Below are 24,124 nucleotides of genomic sequence, written 5' to 3'. Positions count from 1 at the left end.
TCTTGTATGTAGGTCCATACAGTAATAAAGTAGCTGTAAGTATAAATCAGACAGTATGGGGTTGATTCACTACAACTGGAGAGTGCAAAATCTGGTGCAGTTGCGCATAATAGCCAATCAGCTTCTAACCTCAGCTTGTTCAATTAGGCTTTGAAAAAAGAAAAAGCTAATTGGTTTCTATGCAGACCTGTACCAAGTTTTGCATTTACCAGTTTTAGTAAATCTACCCCTATGCTTCCTCCAGTAGCATATTCTAGTGGCAGTTTTGTTATGGGGCGGGGCTTGAATAAAAGGACATGATTATACTGGTGTACCCAGGGCAATGTGATTTCTGAAAATAGCAAGGCCCATTATTCACAGCAAACAGGTCATGTGCTTTGCTAGAGGCTGCAGCAAATGGACATATTGAACTGCCCCTATTGTAGCATCAGTATACAGATGTTGCCTCTGCCGGCACGACATTAGTGAAAAAGTACAAAAGTACTGATTTATTTACCTATTTACTGCAAGTATTTAAATAGTGCAAATAAGAATCACAGCTCTTTACACATATTGTACATTATCATCAGTCCCTGCCCTCAGGGAGCTAACAATCTAAGGTCCCTACCTCACATTTTACATACTGAGGCCAATTCAGATAGGAGCCATTTAAATCGTTTAATACCCCATTTCATATTCCTGATATGTGCCTGCTGTACCATATACTTCTATGAAAAAGTATCCTGTTCTCTTTGCATTGTTTCCTTTGTGTGAAATCCCTGGTAAATCTACCAGTCCCCCTGCTTTCCTATTAAAAAAAAACTAACCACACTAAGCAGGAGAGCACAGCATGGTCAGTTTTCTAGCTGTGATGGGAACTCAGCCTGTTCTCCTCCAATGATCAGACTTGCCCTGACACGTCCCACCTCCACAGCCTTTCACTGGGAAGATCTTATGCAGCTGAAAACAGAGGGAATGTGAGCATGTGTGTATAAGAAAAGGGAAAACAAGTACTTATAATGTTTTTATATCTACACACAAATGTTTTACCTTTCATTTCTATTTTAACCACTTGCTTACTGGCCAATTTTCAGCTTTCAGCACTCTCACACGTTGAATGACAACTGCACAGTCATGCAACAATGTACCCAAATAAAATTTGTATCATTTTTTCACAGAAATAGAGCTTTCTTTTGGTAGTATTTAATCACCACTCGATTATTTATTTATTTATTTTGTTTTGCTGAACAAACTTTAAAATTTTGAAAATAAAACCAAAATGTTTTTCATATTTTGTTATAAAATTTTGCACACAGGTAATTTTTCTCCTTTGCTGATGGGCACTGATGGGCACTAATAGGTGTCACTGATTAGGTGTCACTGATAGGCAGCACAAAGAAATGGCACTCATAGGTGGCACTGATAGTTGGCACAGATGATCACTGATAGGTGGCACTGGTGGGCACTGTTTAGGAGGCACTGATGGTCACTGATTGGCAGCACTGATAGGTGGCACTGGTGGGCACTGATAGGTGGCACTGGTGAGCACTAATTAGTGGCAGTGATGGGAACTGATAGTTGGCACAGATGGGCCCCGATAGGTGGCACTGGTAGGCACTGTTTAGGAGGCACTGATGGTCACTGATTGGTAGCACTGATAGGTGGCACTGGTGGGCACTGATAGTTGGCACTGATGGGCACCAATTATCAGTACTGATGGGCACTGATAGGTGGCACTGGTGGGCACTGATAGGTGGCACTGGTGGGCACTGATAGGTGGCACTGGTGAGCACTAATTAGCGGCACTGGAGGGCACTGATTAGCAGCACTGGTGTTCACTAAGGGGACCCGATGCTCCTCTAACAGAAGCCAGAAACCATGATCAGCTATCTTTGGCTGACAGCTGATCATGTGGTAAAGGGCCTGTTGTGATTGTGGGGGGATTATGGGGGGATGTCCATGTATGCCCTCCTGGCATTTTAAGCCCGAGCTGTAGCAGTCTTTCGGCTATAGCACGGGCTCAAAGTGGTTAAACTGAATGGGTTGTTTTACAAGGTGATTATTAAGAGCCAGTTCACACCATAGAAATGCAGTCCGGATGTGTTCCAGGTGTTTTTCTGCATACATGTTTTTCGTTATTGATGCGTTTTTGGTGCATTTTTGATGCAGTCCAGTGCTCCCCCCCCTTTTTTCTTAACCTTAAATAAGGACAAGTGTGTTGCAATGCGTTTTTGGTGCATTTAGGTGTGTTCCGGTGCGTTTTTGATGCGTTTTACAGCGTTCTAGTACAGTCCAGTGCAGAAAAAATGCAGCATGTTCTACTTTTTTTTCTGCAACTGGAACGCATCTGAACTGCAAGCACTGGTGTGAACTATGCTATTGAAAACCATATAACCTACTTTCCATGCGTTTTTGATGCAGAAAAAAAACGCACTGGACTGTATGTGGTGTGAACTGGCCCTTACAATCACTTTAACCTACCAGAATGTCTTTGGACACATGGGACAGCACACCAGCCAATGATTATGACTTTATCCAGATTACATTTAAAAACGTACTTCTGCCAAAATTGTTCGTCGAGCACTAAAATACACATAAAGAACACAGTTTTTTTGTTGTTGTTTTTATCTGGGTATAGTGGTAGTGCACCAAGTCACACCATTATTTTGTGATCATTAAAAATCATCATTGTCAGAAATCTGGGAACTCTAGTTTCACCAATATAAAACCATGGTCAGTCATGCAGGGGAAAAAGGGAATACACTTTTCCTAATGATTTTACTGTTAGTGCAAATAAAAAAGGAAAAAACAGTACTCAGTTGTTGTTTTTTTTGTCTCACCCATGTGAAAATTCAGGAATGGCAGTATTAGTCCCAACCATTGTAGTATCCATATTGTCCCACGCACCCCTCATGCAAAGACTTTAATGTTTTAAAGTCACCACTAAAATTTGAAGTTTGAAGATATGCCAATATGACACTGCAACAGTTTTATTTGTAGTTATTGCAACTTTTTTACAGTATTTAGTGTTCTGAGTGCAGCTGTTTTTTTTCAGTATTGGTTTGCTTGGCTTTCAATGATCAAGCACCTATTTAGGTGATTTACTATCACTCCATAGTGATATGATGTACATGTGTTTAACATTATTTGGCTAGGACAATGTTACATAGGCTCTCTGCTTTTAAAGCTAACTTTGCTTATTATATTTTTCCCAGGATGGTGGATGTAGGGGGGCAGAAATCTGAGCGCAAGAAGTGGATCCACTGCTTTGAAAATGTGAATGCTCTCATTTACCTGGCATCTCTCAGTGAATATGACCAACAGCTAGAAGAGAAGAAAGACGAGGTAAAAATCTTTTTAATACTAAGGGCAGATTCACACTTTTGTGTTGCAGTAACATTGCAGCATCATTCATTTTGAATGGTTCCCAAATGCACCTGTGAACCAATTGTGCTTTGTAATTCAGCATGAAGGAAAATTGGTACAGGTCCATCAAAACCTGTATTGTAGTGCATTGGCAGGGGATTCAAAATCCTAAATGCAGCCTACATAATAGACAGGGCACTTGAACACAATGGCATACCTAGCATACTTGACACCTGAAACAAATTATTTTATAACGCCACCGTTCTGTATACGACAAAATTATTTTTATTAATAATCATACATCAAAATAGAAACAGACAGTGAAAATGTTCTAAACAGACCCCTGATGTCTCACATTTGAGACAGAGAAAGGGGCCGAAGACAGAGATTTCCCAATCCCGTTCTCTGCAGCCTCAGCTGCACTGGAGAGTGAATGAATGAAGCATAGTAAACAGTGCCAATCGCTCACTGTGTTCATTCAGGAAGGGCTGGTGAATAGGACATATTTACCCCCCCCATCTTGAAACACCCCCCTGTGTGCCCTCAGTAGCTGATGGCGAGAAAGGAGGGGAGGGAAGCTGGCAATGCTGCAGGTGAGGGGGTCACATAGGAAGGCCTGGACAGCAAGGGGGTGGGGACGCATATACCAATCCCCCTGCAGTGCAGCTGGAGGAAGAAAAAGGAGGAGAAGCTGGCAGAGGTGCAGGGGGAGCTACATGGGTTGGCGAAAGGCACTACTGCAGGTGCCCAGGCCCCCCTATTTGAACTGACGGGGCCAGGGCCTGGTACAGGAGAGCTGGCTGTACTGCCTTATCAGCAGCCCTGACAGTAGTCAATTATTACAATATGGTGCTACAAATGGACAATCATTTTAATAGAAGGGCAACAAACAGCTAATCAGCAAGGGCAGAAATCAGGCCATTGTTACAATATTGTCCTCAAAGATCACTAATGTTAAAGGGATTAGTTTTCTGTTGACGGCCAGTGTGAAGTATGATTCTTTTTCCTGCTGACCACTGATGTAAAGGGGATTCTTCTTTCCACTGACCAACAATGCAAGAAAAGGACAGACTCAACGGTATTGGCAGAAGTAAACCATGCATAAGACAGGACAAGCAGGATTGTCCTGCGTTTTTATTTAGCAAGACAACATAAAATAAAACATCTGCTGGTCCAAGCAGGGCCGGACTGGGAATAAAAACCAGCCCTGGAAATAATTTCATACCAGCCCCATAGTATTTTTATACCAGCCCAACCGCATAACGTCGTTATTTTCTTGTTCACAAAAGGGAAAACCATGCATTTTAAAGCACATTTGAAGAGTGTATTATATATAGATAAGAGAGACATGGAATTTACAAACAGCAGCAATTTTTTTCAAGGCAAAAATCATGGCATTTACTGGCACATTTTTTATTGACACTGCAAAAAAAAAGGTGCCGTAAATGGCAGTTTTCAGTGCAAATATCAATATTTAAGCTATAAACTGCTATTAGCAATGTGTTAAGTTAAACAAAAGTCAAAAACCATATTTCTCCATTTACATGAAGGTCAGATTAATATAACCCAACACAGTTCCCCCATATATCAGGAGGATTCCCCTTTACAGTGCAAGGGAACTCTGACATAAAGGGGAACATTGCAGATCATGATCTAAGCGGGAACTCTGATATAAAAGGGGGGCACTGGTGACCAGAGACACCACTTATATCAGAGTCCTCTGCATTCCTCTTTACATCAGAGTTCCCCCTTGCACTGTAAGACTATGATGTAAAGGGGAACTCTGGGAATGTGGGGAGGACTCTGGTGACCAGAGACCACCTTCCGCAGAAAGAAAATACTAAAGTAAGGGGGTTTACTGATATAAGGGGTAAACCTTTATATCAGTGCCCCCTTACAATATTGTATTGACCCCCCCCCCCCTCAGGCTGACCTGGCGGCGCTGTCACTGACCTCCTCTCAGGTGCACCGTACAGGGCTCAGTCAGTCGGCTCCAGCTCGGTGGCTCTGGTTTTATCCCATAGTTTCCTCTCCACAGTCCATACATGTCTGACTTCTCCCATGACCCCCATCCCTGAGGCACTCCCACTGTTGACTCCACTCCAGACTGCAGACGTGATATGAGACAATAGATGGTCAGAGGCTGCCGATGGTACAGGGGAGGTCAGAGGCTGCAGGGGGGGGACAGGAGGTCAGAGGCTGCAGGGGGGGGGACAGGAGGTCAGAGGCTGCCGATGGTACAGGGGAGGTCAGAGGCTGCCGATGGTACAGGGGAGGTCAGAGGCTGCCGATGGTACAGGGGAGGTCAGAGGCTGCCGATGGTACAGGGGAGGTCAGAGGCTGCCGATGGTACAGGGGAGGTCAGAGGCTGCAGGGGGGGGACAGGAGGTCAGAGGCTGCAGGGGGGGGACAGGAGGTCAGAGGCTGCCGATGGTACAGGGGAGGTCAGGGGCTGCCGATGGTACAGGGGAGGTCAGAGGCTGCCGATGGTACAGGGGAGGTCAGAGGCTGCAGAGGGGGGGTGACAGGAGGTCAGAGGCTGCAGGGGGGGGACAGGAGGTCAGAGGCTGCAGGGGGGGGACAGGAGGTCAGAGGCTGCAGGGGGGGGGACAGGAGGTCAGAGGCTGCAGGGGGGGGACAGGAGGTCAGAGGCTGCAGGGGGGGGGGACAGGAGGTCAGAGGCTGCAGGGGGGGACAGGAGGTCAGAGGCTGCAGGGGGGGGGCAGGAGGTCAGAGGCTGCAGGGGGGGGACAGGAGGTCAGAGGCTGCAGGGGGGGGACAGGAGGTCAGAGGCTGCAGGGGGGGGGGACAGGAGGTCAGAGGCTGCAGGGGGGGGGACAGGAGGTCAGAGGCTGCAGGGAGGGGCAGGAGGTCAGAGGCTGCAGGGGGGGGCAGGAGGTCAGAGGCTGCAGGGGGGGGCAGGAGGTCAGAGGCTGCAGGGGGGGACAGGAGGTCAGAGGCTGCAGGGGGGGGACAGGAGGTCAGAGGCTGCAGGGGGGGCAGGAGGTCAGAGGCTGCGGAGGGGGGGGCAGGAGGTCAGAGGCTGCACGGGGGGGACAGGAGGTCAGAGGCTGCAGGGGGGGCAGGAGGTCAGAGGCTGCAGTGGGGGCAGGAGGTCAGAGGCTGCAGTGGGGGCAGGAGGTCAGAGACTGCAGTGGGGGCAGGAGGTCAGAGGCTGCAGGGGGGGGCAGGAGGTCAGAGGCTGCAGTGGGGGCAGGAGGTCAGAGGCTGCAGTGGGGGGCAGGAGGTCAGAGGCTGCAGTGGGGGCAGGAGGTCAGAGACTGCAGTGGGGGCAGGAGGTCAGAGGCTGCAGGGGGGGCAGGAGGTCAGAGGCTGCAGTGGGGGCAGGAGGTCAGAGGCTGCAGTGGGGGCAGGAGGTCAGAGACTGCAGTGGGGGCAGGAGGTCAGAGGCTGCAGGGGGGGCAGGAGGTCAGAGGCTGCAGGGGGGGCAGGAGGTCAGAGGCTGCAGGGGGGGGCAGGAGGTCAGAGGCTGCAGGGGGGGCAGGAGGTCAGAGGCTGCAGTGGGGGCAGGAGGTCAGAGGCTGCAGGGGGGGTAGGAGGTCAGAGGCTGCAGGGGGGGTAGGAGGTCAGAGGCTGCAGGGGGGGCAGGAGGAAGAGGCCACCAGATGAGTACTCACTGCGGTACTTTTAAAAATGGCACCGATCGGCGCCATCGTCACTGCGCATGCGCCCGCATTTCCGAGAATTGCCGAGTGTGTACGGACTTTCCCGAGCACGGCTAGCTCGGGAAAGCCCGTACACACTTCCGAGAGTAGCGCTGGCGCATGCGCAGTTGCATGTAAGCCTGGCGGCCCCGCGGCCATGTTTCTTTCAGGCGCCGCTGCCCTCACAGCGGCACCAGGGGCAGCCAGACAGCCGGCCCACCGGGGGATTTCCCGGTATCCCGGTGGGCCAGTCCGGCCCTGGGTCCAAGTCACTAACTAAACTTAGATTCCTGACTAATAGGGTGGTCCCTAAAAGGTTCCTCAACAAAACCAGGCAGCCCTTGTACCTTTTTTGGGGGTTTGGTCCACACTGAGCCTTTTCAGCAGTAGACTCTCACAGTAGATGTGAGAGAGAGCCATGAGCATTAGTTATCACATATACACTATATTACCAAAGGTATTGGGACACCTGTATTTAAACGCACATGAACTTTGATGGCATCCCAGTCTTGGTCCATAGGGTTCAATATTGAGTTGGCCCACCCTTTGCAGCTATAACAGCTTCAACTCTTTTGGGAAGGCTGTCCACAATATTTAGGAGTGTGCCTATGGTAAGGTTTGACCATTCTTCCAGAAGAGCATTTGTGAGGTCAGGCAATGATGTGGACGAGATAGCCTGGCTGGCAGTCTCCGCTCTAATTCATCCCAAAGGTGTTCCATTGGGTTAAGGTCAGGCTGGTCAAGTTCCTCCCCCTCAAACTCACTCATTCGTGTCTTTATGGACCTTGCTTTGTGCACTGGTCTAATTCATTTGGTGGAAGGGAGATTATGGTGTGGGGTTGTTTTTCAGGTGTTGGACGTGGCCCCTTAGTTCCAGTGAAGGGAACTCTTAAGACATCAGCAGACATTTTGGATAATTTCATGCTCCCAACTTTGTGGGAACAGTTTGGGGATGACCTCTTCCTGTTCCAACATGACATCACACCAGTGCACAAAGCAAAGTCCATAAAGACATGGATGAGCGAGTTTGGGGTGGAGAAACTTGCCTGACCTGCACAGAGTCCTGACCTCTACCCGATTGAACACCTTTGGGATGACTTAGAATGGAGACTGCAAGCCAGGCCTTCTGATTAAACATCATTGACCGACCTCACACATGTGCTTCTGGAAGAATGGTCAAACATTCCCATAGACACACTCCTAAACTTTGTGGACAGCCTTCCTATAAGAGTTGAAGCTGTTATAGCTGCAAAGAGTGGGCCACCTCCGTATTGAACCATAAGGACTAAGAATGGGATGCCATTAAAGTTCATGCCATTGCGTGTAAAGGCAGATAGCCCAATACTTTGGTAATATAGTGTATAAAGCAGTGTGTGTGTGTTTTGCGCAGGCTTATTGGTGGGGTACAGTAAGCTCTAGTTACCATTAGGGATGAGCCCGATGTTTGAGTGGAACAAAAGTTTGACTCGAACATTGGGTGTTCACCCGTTCGCTGAATTTAGAACATTATGGGGCGTTCACTGGAAATTTGTGCGCCCGCGGAATGCCCCATAATGAACTGTGAGACCGTCAATGCATTGCGAGATCACAGTGCATTGACGGCTGCTGATTGGCCAAAGCATGCACCTGACCTGCATGCTTTGGCCAATCACAGCGCGCTCTACTGTGAGAACCATTATTGGCCAAAGGCAGGGTACCTTTGGCCAATCATGGCTCAGGGGGCTAAGTCCACGCCCCACACTATATAAGGCTGCTTACATAGTGGCCGTACATAGTGTTATGAATGAAGCAGCAAAATGACACTTGTGAACAGGGCCATCTTTAATATTGATTGGACCCTGGACAAACATCCCCCCCCCCCCCATGCAATTTCGCTTTCCACCTTCCTGTACACCATGGACTGTGGTGGTGAGGGGACCCATCAATAGACAGAAAACTCCTAGGGATCCTTGAACTCCTGGGATCAGTGGCAGTGCTGGGGGGAGGGTGTGATCAATGGCAATGCTGATTTTTTTTACCGACCACCAATATAAAGAGGAGTTTCAACACTGGCCACCAATGTAATAAAAGCATTCACAGTAACCACCAATGTAAGGAGGGGGACCTTCACACTGGCCACTAGTGTGAATAAAAGGATTGTACACCAAGCCCCAATGTAATGAGAAGATTTACAATGACCACCAATGTAAAGGGGATTTACACTGACCACTAATGTAATAGGAGCATTCACAGTAACCACCAATGTAAGGAGGGGGACCTTCACACTGGCCACTAGTGTGAATAAAAGGATTGTACACCAAGCCCCAATGTAATGAGAAGATTTACAATGACCACCAATGTAAAGGGGATTTACACTGACCACTAATGTAATAGGAGCATTCACAGTAACCACCAATGTAAGGAGGGGGACCTTCACACTGGCCACTAGTGTGAATAAAAGAGTTGTACACCAAGCCCCAATGTAATGAGAAGATTTACAATGACCACCAATGTAAAGGGGATTTACACTGACCACTAATGTAATAGGAGCATTCACAGTAACCACCAATGTAAGGAGGGATTTACACTGACCACTAATGTAAGGGGGACCTTCACACTGGCCACTAGTGTGAATGAAAGGATTCTACACCAAGCACCAATGTAATGACAAGATTTACACTGACCAATGTAACAGAGACATTTAGCCTGCGTTCACATTTGTGTTTGTCGGGAATGCATGCAAAATCGCTTTCCTGACACCACAGAAACGTGCTGGCCTTTATCAGGTACACAGCAGTGCCATTAATTGTTAATGACACCCTCACGCATGTGCTGACATGTGACGTGTGATTTTGAAAAAAGGGTTAGGAACTTTCTTCCGCATTTCTAGTGCATAGAGCAACCCATTGAAATAATTGTGCTGCCCTACGTGCGACCTACATCTTTATCCAGCCTGTCAGTGCACCTTTGCATCCTATAACCCCTGTTAACCTCTGCACTCCAACCCTTCACCCTTAAACGCTACCTGCCTCCTCTGCTCATCTTTGCACCCACCTTCCTTACCTCTATACATCCCTTACTTGCTCACCTGTGCACCCAAACTGCAATTCATTCTCTGCCTACCTCTGCACACCCCAGACTACCCCCCCCCCCCTCCAATTTGCTTGCCTTTGCAGAACAGGTTGATGTTAGGCTGAATGACCACCGTTGCAGGCAGGACTTTCAAGCATGCCTCTTCATCTCCCCAGTTGGCAGCATTCAGTATAGGTAATGGTTTATATGTCCTCAGGGGGGCATGATATACATATGAATGTCGTCTCTATTTACATATGAATGCCTCCGATCCGAGATTATTTACAAATGAATGCAGCCACTATTTACATATCAATGCCGGTTACTTACATGTAAACACAGGGTCTGCAGGTGAGTCATCTATACACAAAAATAGGGCAGAGCTGGGCAGCATTAGTAGCAGCACTTCACACTGAGATATCAGGACACAGCACGGGACAAGGGAATTTAAACCAGGATAGTTGGCAAGTATTAGGTAGCTGCTTTGGGCCCCACAACAATTACAGGGTCCAGGGCAGCTGCCCTTTTTGCCCTGCCTTAAAGACGGCCCTGCTTGTGAAGGAAAAAATGTCATTTAAAACTGCTCACGGCTGTAATGTATTGCCGGATCCAGGCAATATACATAAAAATCATTGAAAAAAACGGCATGAGTCCCCCCCAGTCCATTTCCACGCCCTTTGGGTCTGGCATGGATATTAAGGGGAACCCTATGCCAAAATGTAAAAAAAATGGTGTGGGATGTCCCCCCCTAAAATCCATACCAGGCCCTTCTGGTCTGGTATGGATATTGAGGGGAACCCCGCGCCGAAATAAAAAAAATGGCGTGGGGGCCCCCCCAAATCTATACCAGGACCTTCAGGTCTGATATTGTTTTTTATGGAGAACCCGCACCAAAATTAAAAAGAAGATGGCATTGGGGCCCCCCCAAAATCCATACCAGGCCCTTATCCGAGCACACAACCTGGCAGGCCTCAACATGGGGAGGGTCCTTTGGGGACAAGGGCTACTTCTCCACAACCCTTGCCTGGTGGTTGTGGGTGTCTGCGGGCGGGCGGGGCGCTTATTGGAATCTGGAAGCCCCCTTTAACAAGGGGACCCCCAGATCCCGCCCGCCCTATGTGAATTATTGTGTACATTGTACCCCTACCCATTCACCAAAAAGTGAAAATGACAGTAGACAGTTTGGGAAAAGTCCTTTATTAAAAAATAAAAAAAATAAAAATGTCTCGCAAAATGTCCATTCATCTTCAATCACAGCGCCGATGACCCGAGAAAAAGAAGGAAAAACTCCGCCTCAATGGGAGGTGTCCCGCGACTGCAGCCTTTTTGTGCTGACAGCTCCTATATAGCTGAGAGCGGGGGCCAGAGTTTTTCTGTTTTTTTTCTCGGGTCGTTGGCGCTGTGATCGAAGATGAATGGACATCGCTGGACATTTATTTAATTTTTTTTTAATAAAGGACTTGTCCCAAACTGTCTCCTGTCATTTTTACTTTCTTGGCACTTTTTTTGGTGAATGTGTAGGGGTACAATGTACCTGATACCCATTTACATAGGGGGGGCGGGATCTGGGGGTCCCTTGTTAAAGGGGGCTTCCAGATTTCGATAAGCCCCCTGCCCGCAGTCCCCCACAACCACCGGGCAAGGGTTGTGGGGCAGAGGCCCTTGTCCCCATCAACATAGGGACAAGGTGCTTTGGGGGGACCCCAAAGCACCCTCCCCATGTTGAGGGCATGTGGCTTGGTACGGTTCAGGAGGAAGGGGCGCTCGTCCCCCCCCTTTTCCTGCAGCCTGCCAGGTTGCATGATCGGATAAGGGTCTGGTGTGGATTTTGGGGGGACCCCACGCCATTTTTTTTTATTTTGGCATGGGTGTCCCCTTAAAATCCATACCAGACCTAAAGGGCCTGGTATGGATTTTGGGGGGACCCCCACGCCATTTTTTTTAAATTTTGGTGCGGGGTTCCCCTTAATATTCATACCAGACCCAAAGGGCCTGGTAATGGACTGGGGGAACTTACAACGATTTTTTTCAATGATTTTTATCTATACAGTAATGCCTCGGATTGCGAGTAACGCGGTTAACGAGCGTTTCGCAATACAAGCTATTGTTTTTTTAAATCCTGACTTGGTTTGCGTGCATTGTCTTGAAAAATTAGCAGGTTGAAAGCCTCTGCGGTGCAGAGTAATGCATTTGGCCAGAGTGTAACATTTTGAGCTGCTCGGATGCCCTCGGAGCCACTCAGAAACACTTGTTTCCGAGCCTCTCCAAGTGTTTCTGAGTGCATCCGAGCGGCTCCGAGCAGTTTCCGAGTTTTTCCGAGTGTCTCCGGTGCCCCCCCACCTCTGGCCACATGCGGTACTGCCTACAATAGAAGTCACTGTGGAACGAATTATCTGAGTTTCCATTGGCTTCTATGAGGAAACTCGCTTTGATATACAAGTGCTTTGGATTACAAGCATTCTTCTGGAACAAATTATGCTCTTAATCCAAGGTACCACTGTATTGCCGGGATCTGACAATACATTACAGCCACTAGCAGTTTTAAATGACATTTTTTCCTTTAGAAATGTAATTTTGCTGTGGTACTGTTCTAAACACGGGAAAAATGGGCTACTTTACAGGAAGACTAAAGAAACCCCCAAGGCACGAAATTTAAAGAAATATTTCATTTTTATTGTTTCACTTTAAGCATTATTAAAATCACTGCTCCTGAAAAAACGGCCGTTTTTTAAAACTTTTTTTTGCATTGATACAGCCAAGACCCAGGTCCCCAAACACTTTTTATGGCAATAACTTGCATATAAGCCTTTAGAATGAGCACTTTTGATTTTTCATGTTCGTATCCCATAAACTTTAACGGTGTTCGCACAAATTTTTTGCCTGCTCACAAGTTCTGGTGCAAACCAGGGTGGGTGGGGGGGGTTGTTCGGCTCATCCCTAGTTACCATTTAAGAAATGGATCTGCACCCTATTTACCTAACATTACAGATGTATGGAAAATCTTGTGAAAAATCCCCAACGTGAACCAGGTAGCATGATCTCAGTATGTAAGCTTTTAGACTTTATGAAAACAAATTCTGTGTTCTAAATGATAACACAGTTGCTAAAGATATTTGAGATGTCTGATGATCTGCACGTACATTTTGTTTCCGCTTGAGTGTTTGCAAACACTTATTCATTTAAGTGGCAAATATTTAAAGTATGTGGTTGAGAGCCGTTAGTTTTTCAGGAATGGAAAAACAGATAGATTTGTGAAAAAAAAAAAGAGTCAAGTAACAAGTTATTAAACTAAAGACTTAATAACTAAGAATTCATAATTTTAGCAAGAAAATATAAAAATACAATTTCCCCAAAGGTATTTGTAGTGCCAGAATTAGGCTCTCTAATGTCCTAAAGCGATAATCCCTCCAATTTGTCCTGCTGCTATCCAGGGATTGCTACAAAAAAAAGATTTACCCAAACCATATAATATGAGGTCAACATACATGTTAAAATCTGCATTTTGTTTTTTTACTTAGAACCCTCCAAACATTATATTTTCTGAAAGCAGAAGTACTGGAGAATAAAATGGTGGCTGTTGCAATTTGTTATGTCACAAGATATTTGTGCAGCCCTTTATCAAATGCAAATTTTCAGGTAAAAATACACTTAAATAAATTTTAGTGCATGCAAACACAATACCCAATTTTTTGGTAAAATATGATGTTGTGCTGAGTAAATAGAAGCCAAACATGTCAGGATTTAAAATTGCACATGCCTGTGAAATGGCAACAAACTACGGTACCTAATATTGTCCATAGGTGATGCTTTAAAATCCTTTACAGGTTATCAGTTTAGAGTAAAATATGAGCTATGGTGCTAAAATTATTGTTCTCTCTCCGACATTCACAACAATACCTTAATGCCCCGTACACACGGTCGGATTTTCCGATGGACATTGTCCGATCGGAGCGTGTTGTCGGAAATTCCGACCGTGTGTGGGCTCCATCGGACATTTTCCATTGGATTTTCCGACATACAAAGTTGGAGAGCAGGAGATAAAATTTTCCGACAACAAAATCCGATCGCGTCAATTCCGACTGTGTGTGGCCTGTTCCGACGCACAAAGTGCCACGCATGCTCAGAAGAAATTCCGACACGGGACAGCTCGTTCTGGTAAACTTAGCGTTCGTAATCGATACAGCACTTTCGTCACGCTGCAATGTTCAAAATGGTTTAATACAGCACACTCTCTTCTTCTTTATAATGTGACAAGAATTAAGTCGTTTTGATGCTCATATTCACACACACTTCTCACAAACTTCTTTCGTTACTATTTATCGGGATTCCCTCAATATATTTTGATTTCTCACATCTGACAACATATTTTTTTTTTTTTTTTTTACTTTAATGTAGAATCTTTTTTTGTGTTTCTCTTTTTTTTTTTGGTGATTTTGATTTGTACTCCAGAAAATGTTTGTGTGTTTTTTGTGACAAGTTCCCACAACACCATTGATATGTTGTTCTATTTAATCTGTAGGAGATTGTTTGGTGTTGTTGTCCCTTGTTAATTTCACATTGTACTTTAGAAATGTACCTGAATCGTCACCAACAAACTGTCCTTTTTGGATGAAAACACACACAGGAGAGTAGAATTTACCTAAAAATATTTTATTAAGGGGTCACAACTATAAACAAAGAGGGAGGCAACGCTGGAGAAACTGCAGAAGTGGGTGAACCCTTGGACCCCCAGGGCAGACATCAATTATTTAAAAGTAAAATTGGTGGCCTGAGGAGTCCATATCTAAGGGAGGGCAGTCTGGTCCAGAAGTCCCAGAGATCCTGAAAGCAGCAGATGACATCTGTGTCCCCAGGCTGTGGTCATACGAGAGACTGCATCTTCTGTCAGACCAGACTGAACCCAGGGCAATCACTCTTTGGTCTTCCCTCCACGCTTCCTTCCAGCCTTTGGCTGTGGTGGTGGAGTTGTGGCAGCAGGAGGAGGAGGAGGATCGTCGATCTCAATGACATTCGTCTTGTGTGTCAGTTCCCCACTCTCCCCCTTACGTAGGAGTTTATAAATCAGGTCCTCAGAGATCTTGCGTTGGCCCTCCTGCATGCCCTGCAATTTGGTGGCAGCCATGCAGGCAAAGGCCTCTTCAGGACTGGGGAAGGCTCTGAGGGACGCCGAAGCCTCCTGGATCAGCCTGTATGCTGAATCCTGCACAGGACTGGGAGTGGCCTTCCTGGCCCTTTTGTATGGAAGGCGGAGGGGAGGAACCTGAGACTCAGTCAGGCTGCGACTTGTCCCAGGCTTCTTTTGGCTGACACTTAGCCCCGCCTCCTCCTGGCTGCAACTAATCCCCGCCTCCTCCTGACTGACACTAATCCCCGCCTCCTCCTGGCTGCCACATTCCACAGCCTCCTCCTGGCTGAGGTCTTCCTGTGTATGAAAAAGGGACATAGTTTTAGTATTGTTTTCATCAATCACACACAATTTTCACCTCCTGACTGCTGCAAATTCAATGTTAACAAATATAACAGACTATCCTTCTGAGCCCAGCATTTTGCATTCTTGTCCCAATTTTGGGTGCCCACTACTGTCTATTGATATGTAAAACACTTTCAATCAGCAATTAGTGATCAATAATAACATCTAGTAAACATCATTTATTTATTGCCCAGAAATCAGTAGAACAATGCTATACCTGACTCCAGCTGGGCTCCTCCACTTCTTCCTGGCTGGAAGGCCCAGGTTGGACATCAGAAGCCTCAGCTGGTATGGAAGGAAGAGTGGAAGGAAGAGTGGAGAGGGATTCCCTGACTTCAGTGTGGTCTGACAGAAATCGCAGTCTCTCATAGTACCACAACCTGGGGACATAAACGTCATCTGCTGCAGCTCCGGACCTCTGGGAATCTGTGACCTTCTTGCGCTCCCTTAGATAAGTGCTCCTCAGGCCACCAATTTTAGCTTTTAAATAGGGGATGGTTGCTGTGGGGACCACTGGCTTCACCAACTCCAGCAGTTTCTCCAGCGCTGCCTGCCTCTTCTGTTTGTGATTATAGTGGGGGTGTCTCACTTGCCACAGACAGGGCAGCTCCCTGTACTTGTCAATAAACAGGGGCAGGAAATTGTGGTCGTTGAACCCATCCATTTTCTCTGCAAGACACAACACAAGACAAACCCTAATGTCAGGCCAAACTCCCCTAATCTTGTTACAATATAGGCTTCAATTTCGAAGCAGTATAGGCCCAAGTTTAAATCCTACCTTCGTTAGCACGATCGGCGTCTCCGATGCTCCTTCCTCCGCTCACAGATCGTACGTAAGACGCGCGCGTTACGATTTATACACACTGCGCATGCGTATAACTCCGCCCGCCCCTGACGTTCTTTCTATTCTATTCCCTGCCCCTTTTCGTTCGGCGCAGTGGAGGAAGAGCACATGGCGGATAGACAGCAGGATCGTGCTAATTACAGCAACGAGGAGGAGGAGGAGGAGAGAAGGCCGGAGCCTGAAACATCCCAATCCAGAAGGAGATTAAAGGACTCAAATATGTCCTTTGGGGAGATGTTGGAAATGGTGGACATCCTGAAGAAGGCCGACTATGATGGAAAGTATGGGCCTTACCCCAACCACAATGTCCGAAATGCCAAGATCATGGCGAAAGTGGTCAGGAGTCTGCACCGGAAATTCGGGGTACGACGATCGAAAGATCAGCTCAGGAAGCGGTGGTCGGACCTGAAATTACGAGAACATGAGCAGCACAGAGAGTGCTGCAAAAAAGTAAGTAGTTGTGCTGTGTTCCTATTGATCTTGTGTTTATTACGTTCGTGCTGCTCCATGTGCTTTTAGGAACTGTTGTACAGTTTAAAATGGCAACTTTCATGTTCATGGGCACATTATTCGTTCGGATCACACATTTTTTTTTCGGACTATAAAATACCATTGTTTAGGCCATATGCATTTGGCCACCATTTTGAGGCCCTATACTTGTCTTCAAAGAATTGGGTTGTGTAGATGGCTTTGTTACTAGAATGAAATGCAAACTAGATTGTGTGTAAGGAGAGGACACTGAGCAGCTGTTTTCACATCTGGACACTGGAGCACTAGTGTGGGACAAAAGAACACCATTTTTATTAGGGGGGGCACACAGGTGCTCCAGTGTATACTATAGGGGGGATACATCTGTGAAGCTTGTACCAAACAGGTAAAGTATTGAAGCTTGACAAAGGACACTAAAAAAGCTACATCTTGGAACTCGGCTAAAATAGATAATTGTACCCCACTTCCAAGCAATGTTTCATCTTTATAGTTCTGCCATCAAATATCTGTGTGATAATTATACCATTTTTGTTTTACATAGGGGAGAAAAGACTCGGAGGACACCCCTCATCCGAGGAGACCAGAGCCCCCCCCCCCCCCCCCCCTCTGGAAGAAGGGGAAATCCCACCAACACAAGATGAGCAGGAGGAAGAAGACGTGGTGGAACTAGTCACCACAACAGGTGAGTGTCTGCAACCACAGGCTCAGATAAGAGATGGATGGCGGCATTTTTTTTAGACCTAATTTCTTTTGGGTTTCCTCTCTTTTTAGGTGATCGTGAGGTTGTGGATGAAGATCCTTTCACATCCGAAAGTGCCCAGATCCTGATCGGGGAGATCATGGGGTGTAATTTACAATTGGAAAACATCAAGCAAAACATCAATGATGTTATTCCAAAATATAAAAACATCATTGATGTTTTGGGGCGAGTTTAAAGCCCCTCAAAATCACTTTCTTCTTTTGTCTGCTACAATGTGTGAAATGTTTTTGTGATTTTTCCCAAAGCCAAATTTGAAGGATGCACACAGTGTGTCAACATGTGCTATCTGCCATCACAGGAGATCAATGGACGCGTTTTGGGGGTGCAACCCCTTCCTCAATAATAAAGTAGCGGTGAGGAAGGGCTTTCTCCCCCAAAACACGTCCCTTCATCCCCCGTGATGGCAGGTAGCACATGTTGACATTGTGAAATTTGTGTGCATCTTCCAAATTTGGCTTTTCCAGGGGTGATTTCCCCCCATCTGAACGCTATATCAAACACAGTTCCTAAATACTCATGTCTGATATTGCCTTCCAGTTCTACCAAATGTGAACTTTGTAAGATCAAGATTTGTGTCTTTCTTGTGGGTTTTACACAGGCCTGTTTTCTATAAAATGCACATTTTGATTTTGGATAATGACACCACAAAAATTGTTATACAACAAACATGTTGGTTTGTCAGCAAAACCTTTGGTAAATGCACATGTGATTGTGCAGGTATTAAAAAGATTGTTCATCAAGAATGTGTGGATTATTGTCTCAACACTACAACACTTTTGGGGTGATGTAATTGTTGTTTTATGAGAAAATGGGGGTTATTTCCTAAGGGCAAATCCACTTTGCACTACAAGTGCAGTTTCAGTGCAGCTGCAAGTGCACTTGTAGTGAAAAGTGTCTTTGCATTTAGTAAATAACAGCCAACAGTGCTTTGTATAAGGTTACACAATCACAACATTTTCTGCACTCCACACATTTCTGTCAGGGTCAGCTCAAACAAACTCAAGCAGTAAATGTCCACAAAGAAGAGCCTGGGGGGAGATGCCTGTCGAGAACTTGAGGTCCTGCAGACTTCTCCCTGTGGCCAAAGGGTAGCGACCAACCTCTGCTCCGGAGTGATGGCTTGCCTCATGCAGGTATCCTGCCTGCTGATATAGGAGGTCAGCGAAGCCAACAAACGGTGAAATACGGGGTCCGTCATCCGGAGAAAGTTCCTGAAATCATCAGGATTATTCTCACGGATCTCACGGAGCAAAGGCATGTGACAGAACTGGTCACGCTGAAGCAACCAATTCTTGGTCCATGAACTCCTCCCCACCCTGTTCATGGACTGGACTTGTGTCAAGGTCAGGACCCCAACACCAAGCCCCCGCACAGCACGAACTGTACGAGGAGTACACATACGAAACATGACTAGAAAACGGTCGGCTGCTCAGAACGAAGTAACAGAACGCACTGAAGAACAGCAAGGCCTGTGAAGAGCGACCTGAAAAACAGCAACGAGCGGGCAAGATCGCACAGAAAACTCCGATACGAACTGACTGCACGCACTGAAGAGCACTGAAGAGCAGATACAAACCCACAAGCACAAACTGAACGGCAGAAAACGATCTGAAAGCCACGAGTCTGAAAAAGCGCGAATCGTCTCTCACCAAACTTTTACTAACACGAGATTAGCAAAAGGAGCCCAAAGGGTGCCGTGCTTGGTTCTGAACCGGCCTTTTCTAGTCTCGTCATACGTGGTGTACGTCACCGCGTTGTTGGCGATCGGAAATTCCGACAACTTTGTGCGACCGTGTGTATGCAAGACAAGTTTGAGCCAACATCCGTCGGAGAAAATCCTAGGATTTGGTTGTCGGAATGTCCGAACAAAGTCCGACCGTGTGTACGGGGCATAAATGTGTAGTGCAATCACTGTTTACATATGCATGCCTGACTCACATGCACATTTGCATTTGTGCGTGAGCATGGGTGGATGGGGGTGCGTTACACTTTTTTTAATTAATTTTATTTATTTTATTTAACCACTTCCTGTCCGGCCTATAGCAGAATGATGACCAGGCGGTGGTTGTGTTATGATGTCCAGCAGGATAGGCCGCGATCACGCGCCCGTGGGGTGCACAGCGCAGCGATCAGTGGTATGGTGGGTCACTCTGACACACCGCAACTCCGATCATGGTAAAGAGTCTATGATGAAAGGCTCGTTACCACGTGATCAGCTGATCACAGCGTGTAACCAGGAAGTGCCGGTAAATGACTTTCCTCAGTTCGCGTTGAAAGGGAGGGCCAATCAATGCTGCCTGTCAGTGCCCATCAGTGCCACCTATCAGTGCCCATCAGTGCCGCCTATCGGTGTCCATCAGTACTGCATATCAGTGCCACCTATCGGTGCCCATTAGTGCTGCATATCAGTGCCACCTATCAGTACCCATCAATTCTACATATTAGTGCCTCCTCTTGAGGGCCCATCAGTGCCAACTCATCAGTGCCGCTTCATCAGTGCCCATCAGTGCAGCCTCATCAGTGCTGTCAGTGAAGGAGAAAACTAAATTTTATAACAGAAACAAATAAAAACTTTTTTTTTTTTTTTTTTAAATTTTGGTCTTTTTTAGTTTGCTTAGCAAAAAATAAAAACCCCAGTGGTAATCAAATACCACCAAAAGAATGCTAAAAATTTAGTTTGGATATAATGTTGCATGACTGTGCATTTGTCAATCAAAGTGTGACAGCACTGAAAGCTGAAAATTGTCCTGGGTAGAAAGGGGGGGAAGTGCCTGTATTGAAGTGTTTACATTTATTTACACTTTTTTAAATGTAACTTTATTGCTATTACAATAAGCACTTTGTGAAAGCTTTGGGCTGTGATAGGTCCTTTTTTTGGAGACATCAGGGGTCCATTAGTTTGATCAGCTGCTTCCCCAGCAGAAACCAGAAGTGACAAAATTTTCACAGCTGCCAGCTGCCAGAAGATGGGGGAACATATGTTCCTCTATCTTCTCTGTGGGCAGCCGACCTGATGGCTTACCATGGTCCCAAGCTTCTAGGTGGAATGGGGAATGGGAGAGCCTGGGAAAAATAGTAGAAGCTGGGGAGGGCTCCACAGTGCTGTAAAAGTGATCACTTTTAAAGGGATAGCCAAACACCAGCACTAAAAAAACAGTACCAGGATCTTGGCTGCAGCCCTGGGCAGCAAGTGTTAAATAGCATTTTTTAAGGCTCTTGTCAACTGTGCTGCCAGAAAACCACTCTCTGTTAATGTTTTTTACCCTAGATATTGCAAGACAAAGCTTGTGAGGGTGAATTGCATGAGAGTTGGCCTTTTCCAGGCAGGGACTAGCAGCATGAGTTCTTCGTTAAAATAAAGCTTGAAAGAAGGAGGTGACATCATTGGTGTACAGCCTTTCTGTTTCCTGCACAGTGTTTACAGGGAGTGAGGATGGGCTCCTATGGCCAGCACCCAGCGTACTGGTAGCTGAAGGGAGTATTGAAGAATAGTGGGTGCTAATAGCTGATTTCCTCTATATTAATCACACAGAAAATATTATTTCTATTTTATAAAACTATCATTTTAGAGCAAAATTAAATATATGTCAAACATCTCACTAGTTTTACATGGATAATTGCACGTGTAATTACCAGCTTTTCTAAGTAAAGCAACTTTTTGTTTGCTTTAGGTTTACCAGACTTTCAATATAAAACATGACAAGTGATGAATTATAGCATAGCTTCCAAACAAATTTAAACACTTTTTTCCTTCAAAGACCTTTAATTCTGCCATACATGGGGGACATTTACTAAAGCAGGAGCATGCAAAATCTGGTGCAGCTCTGCATAGAAACCTGTCACAGCTCAAAGGAGATCTGCATATGCCGGCACTGCACCCGGCCTCTTAGGCCCCATTCACACCTGAGCGTAGCATTTTCAGGCAGAAAGTCACAAGATTTTACCCCGATTTTGCAGCATTTTTAACCGCGATTTTGACGCATTTTTGCTGCAATTTTGTACAGGTCAAAAGGTCACCAATGAAAAAAGCAGGAAAACTCCCAAATCTGCCAAAAAAAAAAGTTCCAGAACTTGTTTGAGCTTCAGGCGTTTTGGAGCTTCTGGCTTCAGGCGTTTTGGAGTGGAGATGTGAACCATCTCCATAGAGAATAATTGATTTTTTCCCCTCCAGCATTTTGTAGCTTCAGGCTTCAAGCTACAAAACGCTCAGGTGTGAATGGGGCCTGAAGCTAAATCAGGTTCTGGAACTTTTTTTTAGGCAGATTTGAGCGTTTTTCTGCTTTTTACTTGGTGACCTTTTGACCTGTAAAAAATCGCGGCAAAAACACATCAAAATCGCTGTAAAAACGTGGCAAAAATCTTGGCAAAATCGCACTAAAATCCTAAAAGGTTTCAAGTCTGATGGATAAGGGGACAGATGTTTATTGGGTGCAAATCAATATCCAGTGCCTATCGCTAGAGTGATGCAAATTTATGCAAAAAAAATCATTTTTGAGCTCAGGATCTAAAAATAGATTACATTTTCATTTGTCTGCAAAACACTCAGTGAAGCAGTAAGACGTGTCAAAAAAGCCTCAAAATTCCCCAAAAAGGATGCAACAATACTTACAATGCAAAAAGACATGGAAAAGGGTTGAAAGGCTTCTTCTGGCTTTCAAAGTCTCTATTCTGTTTTCAGAAAATGTCAGTTTTCCGGCCAAATGCTTGGCTTTTTTAGGCTGCAATCAACTCCCATGAAATCCCACTGGTCTTTCCATGGTAAAGTTCTTCTGTAAATTTTTTTGCGTCTGCAAGAGGCTCAGAAATGCAGAAAAGGTGTCAAAATGGACTCAAATGTCCCAAAAAGGGATGCTTAACATGCACAAAAAAGGGTCAAGAATAAAAGGATTATGCCGCGTACACACGAGCGGACTTTCCGGCAGACTTGGTCCGGTGGACCGGACTCCGTCGCACAATTCGATCACATGTGGGCTCCAGCGGACTTTTTTTCCCCAAAAGTCCGGCGGACCTAGAAATAAAACATGTTTCAAATCTTTCCAACAGACTTGAGTCCGGTCAAAAAATCCGCTCGTCTGTATGCTAGTCCGACGGACTAAAACCGACCCTAGGGCAGCTATTGGCTACTGGCTATCAACTTCCTTATTTTAGTCCGGTCGTACGTCATCACGTACGAATCGGTCGGACTGTGGTGTGATCATGTGTGTCCAAGTCCGTTCATTTGAAAGTCCGGCGGACCTACACTGCAAAGTCCGTCGAAAAGTCCGCTCGTGTGTACGCGGCATTAGAAGGCCACTTCTGGTTTCAGAAAATGGCAGCTTCCCAGCCAATGTCTTTGCTTTTTAAGGCTGGAATCAACACTTATTTAATCCCTTGAGTGTTTCCTTGGTAAAATGAAGTCTAAAAGAGCAAAGAAAACACACAAAAAATAAATTTAGGGAGTGGTGCCCCTTTACATTTGCTTTTGAAAAAAGGCTCTAAGCCTCTAAAGGGGCACAAACTCCCAAAATTAGTTTTTGCCTTTTTTGCCCTTTTTGGAAGATCCAAGAGATTAAAAATGTATTGATTTTAGCCTGAAAAACCAAAAAAATGGAAAACAAGTGTCAACTTTGGCTCAAAAGTTCCTAAAACATATGGAACAATGCTTAACCACTTCAGCCCCGGAAGATTTTCCCCCCTTCCTAAAAGGAGCACTTTTTACAATTTGGCACTGCGTCGCTTTAACTGACAATTGCGCGGTCCTGCAATGCTGTACCCAAAAAAAATTGTGTCCTTTTTTCCCACAAATAGAGCTTTCTTTTGGTGGTATTTGATCACCTCTGCAGTTTTATTTTTTTCCGCTATAAACAAAAAAAGAGCGACAATTTTGAAAAAAAAGAAAAAACAATATCACTGGTAAATGTCACTGGTAGGGAAGGGGTTAACACTAGGAGGCGCTCAAGGGGTTAAATGTGTGTTCCCTTAGTGTGTTCTAACTGTATGGAGATAGGACTAACCGGGGAAGGAGACATATCCTTGTTCCTACTTAGTAGGAACAAACGATATGTCTCCTCTCCCTGACAGAACAGGGATTTGTGTGTTTACACACACAAATCCCTGTGCTGGCTCTCGTGCACGAGATCGCACGTGGCCTGTCGGCAACCACACCCGCTGGCCATGCACATTGGGTCCCCCACTGTGCAGCGGGCTCGCGTGCCCTATGGCGGCTTCTAAAGGGAAAGCCGTACCCGTACAGGGTTTTGCCCTGGTAAGCCATTGTGCTGCTGTATATCTGTGTAAGCCGGTTGGGAATCGGTTAAAGTACAAATATTCATGGACAACAGGGTTAAAATGTGACTTTCAGTTTTAGAAGCCTCCCTTGTAGTTTCAGAAAAGGGACAGCCAATCTCTTTAATTTTTTAACTGATTGTTCTGTTTTAGGGCACAACTTGTGTTGCAGGTTTTTGGCAACCTGTAAACAGAAACTAAAGATTTTTTTTTCTTACATATCTGCTAGCATGTTC

General features: G+C 45.8%; 1 protein-coding gene across 1 annotated transcript in view; it reads left to right on the top strand.

Moving 5' to 3' along the window:
* The window catches only part of GNA15 (G protein subunit alpha 15), a 177,336-nt gene that overhangs the window by 117,667 nt on the left and 35,545 nt on the right, over positions 1 to 24,124 (top strand). Inside the window, exon 5 of the mRNA XM_073593802.1 lies at positions 3,195 to 3,324. Coding sequence (XP_073449903.1) covers positions 3,195 to 3,324 — 130 coding nt within the window. The remainder of the gene's footprint in view (positions 1 to 3,194; positions 3,325 to 24,124) is intronic.

The sequence above is a fragment of the Aquarana catesbeiana genome, linkage group LG01, assembly GCF_042186555.1.
Source record: "Aquarana catesbeiana isolate 2022-GZ linkage group LG01, ASM4218655v1, whole genome shotgun sequence".
In the NCBI taxonomy this organism is placed as follows: Eukaryota; Metazoa; Chordata; class Amphibia; order Anura; family Ranidae; genus Aquarana; species Aquarana catesbeiana.
This window is presented reverse-complemented; position numbering and strand designations above follow the sequence as displayed.